Here is a 4,197-nt window from a genome sequence, read left to right as displayed (position 1 = left end):
TCTTTTGTCCGGGTACTTTCTCGTGAAGTGTTTTGGGACGTTTTATTGCGCTATTAGAAATACATGATATTTTTTCCTGCTCATATGGCTAGTTAGTTTACTCCGGGGAACAAACGTCTTTATATGTTCCAGCGGACTATTGCATCCCATCCAGAATTTTAATTTACTGTATGAAGATAAAAATGGTTACACGAGTTACATTTTATGGTGGGACTAGTGAAGTATCAATGTATCAAATCACCAAATATCGAAGACCAACCATATGATATATCTTCTGAAGGGTCTCGATCCGAAACATCACCTATTCAATTTCCCCAGAGATACTGCTGACCCGCTGAGTTACTCCAGCTTTTTGTGTCTATCTTCGGTGTAAACCAGCATCTGCAGTTCCCTCCTATTCATATGATATACCCTCATGCCTGCAACTCCAGTGGTGGAGTTTTACATTTTTCATTTATTTGAACAACCGAACTGCTGCGCAATAAGACAATTGGGCATTCAGAACACTTTTTACCAAATAGCAATTGCATTATCCGTGTCCACTTGGTTGCAAGAACTTACCGTCCGATACGTAGGCTCAGATAATAGATGCCAGTTTTGCATTGCAAGGAACTTTGCAGGTTAGCCAACACCGAACCATGCTTAAGCACTCGATTTAAGCACATTTGACACAGCCTACAAGACTGCATTACTCCTATTTACATGCGCATCCAAATGCAATGGGAAAACATTTGGATGCACAGTAGATATGAAACTTGCAAAGCGTGTCCAGCATTCCATTTCACCGACAAAACCATAATTTTGTTCATCGGTTTATTCAGATACATTAATTTACATATAACATGTTCTACTTTGCCCCGAAGCAAACTTTCTGAAAAGCAAATTGGAATTATGTAAGTATTTGCATATGTCAAGACTATTTCCAGCGATCCACTTTTCTAGGGACTGAAAAATATGCTAGCTGCACGAAAAATGACAACCAAGCCCGTGCGTAAACTTGGCAATGTCATTTCGTTTATTTTTTAAATTATATTTTTGGAAGTCATTTTATTCAATTTTCAAGACTTCACTTTTACACTTTATGGAAATATTGGATCAATGACCGAGTTTATACCTAGATTAACGTCCTGTTTTCGGTACCAACCCCCCTCCTCCCCCCACTGGTTGACACTACTCCCACCTATCACATGCATATGTAAACCTGTGCAAAGGTAATTCGCGCCGTGTGTAGTGTGAATCATGATACAGTGACAGCTTTTTTGTAAGAAAGAGGTGGATGTCAAAGGAAATACAACAAATAATGTATAAATAGAAAATCTTTATTTATAGACTATTTCACATAAAATATACTTTTTTAAAAAATGTTTATGTACAAGTTTAGTAAAAAATAGTGACCACAGCAAGTGCACATACATGGCCTTCCCCATGCATCAAAACAACCTTCAATAAGACCGGAAAGTTTGGAGGAATTTTGCAGAAGTAGATTACAGATAACATTCAAGGCACACTATAGGTAAGAGTAATCAACAATATGAAACAGTTCTTTCCAAAGGACTAAAGCATTGTTTCACTCTTGCATTCTTTGACACTGTGCTAGTGGCAGTGATACAGTAAATCATGTTAAGGTCTGTGTTAGACCACATTTTCTTTTATTCTGCTTTCATGTATATACAAAAATAAGACTTCATATAATCCTTGTAGTAAGAATAGATACAAAATAGAAATCAATTCGAGACAAAATTCCTTTCAAAGTACCAAAGCATCAAGTTTCATTTTCCACTCTAAAACCCAATATAAAGTTAGTTTTCTATTAATTGACACCCAAAGGCGACATAGTATACAAAGTATGTGGCATACGGATGCCACGGAGACATTCCCTTTAACACCACACCCTTTAACAGCTATATTAGCTACATAGATATGTTGGATCCAGGGACTGCACCCTATCGGTAGTCTCTCTCCATCACCCCCTCAAGCGGCGGGGAGATTGGGAGGAGTTATTATCATAATTGCACTTCAGTCATCATTGTTCATAGGCTTTCTTCTTGGAAGCATCTTCAAGTGTGTTCCTGAGTAGTTGTGTGGTCCCCGATGTCCCAGCACTCAGGATGGGAGGGCTGGCAGTGAAAATGAAGCGGTGGTGGATGGAGAGACTCGCTGTCCTGCTGCGTGCCTCTCCTGGGCAGCCCGGGCTCTGGCTCTGCTTCCCTGCAACATCTGCAACATAAGAAAGTTGGTCAGTTACACGTTTGCAGTGCAACACGCTGCAATTAACATGTCAAGACGTGAAATGCACGGCCCCCGAGACAAACAGCACACAATCATTTAAAAAAAAAATGCATGCACCCCGCAACATTCCGAAACAAAACCAACCCCCACCCCTCGCGTGTGCATTGCACGTCGCACCTTTATCATTAACCAGTGCCATTTGCAAACGGGCGCCTACCTGCTGTTGCTGGCTGCTCAGTATCTGTCAAACCAACTGGTGAAGTCGAGAAGTTCCTGCTCCTCCGGGCTCAGGGCCTCGTAGCTGCCTTCGTCCGAGGAGTAGGTGGAGAGCGGCGACGGTGGGATGGAGTTGAGGTCGGCGGAGTAGGCGGGCGACAGCGTGGGCGATGGCAGCCCGCACTGGAAAGCTGCGGACACGGCGTCGTGCTCGTCGAGCAGCTGCTGCAGTGCGCGGATGTACTCGACGGCTGAGCGCAGCGTCTCCACCTTGCTCATCTTCTTGTTGGACGCGCCGTTGGGCACGTGTTGGCGCAGGGTCTGGAAGCCGGCGTTCACCAGCTTCACGCGGTTCCTCTCACGCTCGTTGCGCCTGGCAACGGCCGCCGGCTGCTGCTGAGGCAGCGAGTAGCCCAGACCCGTGAAGCTCAGGCGCCGCTTGCAGCGCAGCAACTCGGGGGAGCTCGACCTCGGCCGCTTCAGCGCCTTGCAGCTCTTGTTGCCCCCTCCACCGCCGCTACTGTCGGGCGACGACGCCGGCTCTCCATCACTGTAAGGCACCGGCCGGCTCTCCAACAGGAACTGACAGGAGGTCTGCATCAACTGTGCGGCGGCTGCAGCCCGATCCATCTCTCTCTATTTGTTTTTTGTTGTCGTTGCACGGCGAGGTAAAGTGAAGGCAGCGAGAGAATGTGTGTGTGTGTGTGTGTGAGAGAGCGAGAGAGACAGAGAGAGAGAGCGGGTGGTGTGTGAGGTAGGAGGAAGAAGACGAAGGGAAAAAAAAGTTGGCAAGTGTGCGGCGCTCGTGGCGTTCGCGTGGGGCGCGCACTTTTACCGCAAAGAAGCAGGTCCTGACCCGCACCTCTCCGGGAGACGATCTGCTGCAAACTTTGCAAGCACTCGCCTTTTTCAACACGCGCCTGCCCCCAGCCCCCTCCCTCCTCAGATGCACGGTGCAGATAAGGCCCGGCCCACTTTCCCTCCCTCACTCTCTCCCTATTGACATTCCGCGCGCGTCGCCCCCCCTCCGCTCGTGCGCCGGGCGCGTGCCGCTCGCCTCTAAACAAACAAATGGTGCTTTTGAGCCGCGGCCGCCCGGCCCCGGGAGCACGCGCTGCCCTCATTTACATGCCAATGCCACCTCCGCCCGCGTCCCGCATTGGCCGCCTTCCTCCTGCTCGCGAATGCAACCCCCCTTGTCGCCCTGAGCTGCAGCGATGTTTTGACACAGCGCCGCTTTTAAAATATATATATATATATATATTTTTTTTAAGTTCACACTCATTCCTTGCACTTTTTTTTAAAACGCAAAAAAGAAATCTTTTCGATTGCGAGAAATTGAAACGTGACAGTAAAATAAACTTTATTAAAAAAAAACTAAACTCGAAGAAGATGACATTGAAAGATTATTTCTTGCATTTTTTTTATTTTTGCCCCCCCCCCACAAAAAAAGAAGTCTTGCATTTAGTCACACTGAAGCAATAAAAGATTTCCACCGTACCTCGCTACACCTGATAGATTAAACTTAGAAACAAACTAATCCTGAGGAAGATGCCATTTGGAAGATTCTTTCTTGCAATTTTATTTATTTGCATAAAGAAATCTTGCAATTAGTCACGATTAATATAAAAAGTTTCCACTGTACCACGGTACACGTGACAATAAATGAAATTTAAAAAACTAAACTAAATGAAGATGCCACTGAAAGATTCTTTCTTACGTTTTTTTATTTTGGGGGGGAAATCTTGTATT

The 4,197-nt window shown here is 45.7% G+C and overlaps 1 protein-coding gene across 1 annotated transcript; it reads right to left on the bottom strand.

Moving 5' to 3' along the window:
• Positions 1–1,298: 1,298 nt before the first annotated feature.
• Positions 1,299–3,393, bottom strand: LOC116984784 (achaete-scute homolog 1-like). The gene is made up of 2 exons (XM_033039156.1): positions 2,447–3,393; positions 1,299–2,217 (listed from the first exon to the last, which is right to left on the bottom strand). The coding sequence occupies exon 1, from the start codon at positions 3,073–3,075 to the stop codon at positions 2,464–2,466; it is 612 nt and encodes a 203-aa protein (XP_032895047.1). The 5' UTR covers positions 3,076–3,393; the 3' UTR covers positions 1,299–2,217; positions 2,447–2,463.
• Positions 3,394–4,197: the final 804 nt, after the last annotated feature.

Source organism: Amblyraja radiata, chromosome 20, assembly GCF_010909765.2.
Source record: "Amblyraja radiata isolate CabotCenter1 chromosome 20, sAmbRad1.1.pri, whole genome shotgun sequence".
Taxonomy (NCBI): domain Eukaryota; kingdom Metazoa; phylum Chordata; class Chondrichthyes; order Rajiformes; family Rajidae; genus Amblyraja; species Amblyraja radiata.
This window is presented reverse-complemented; position numbering and strand designations above follow the sequence as displayed.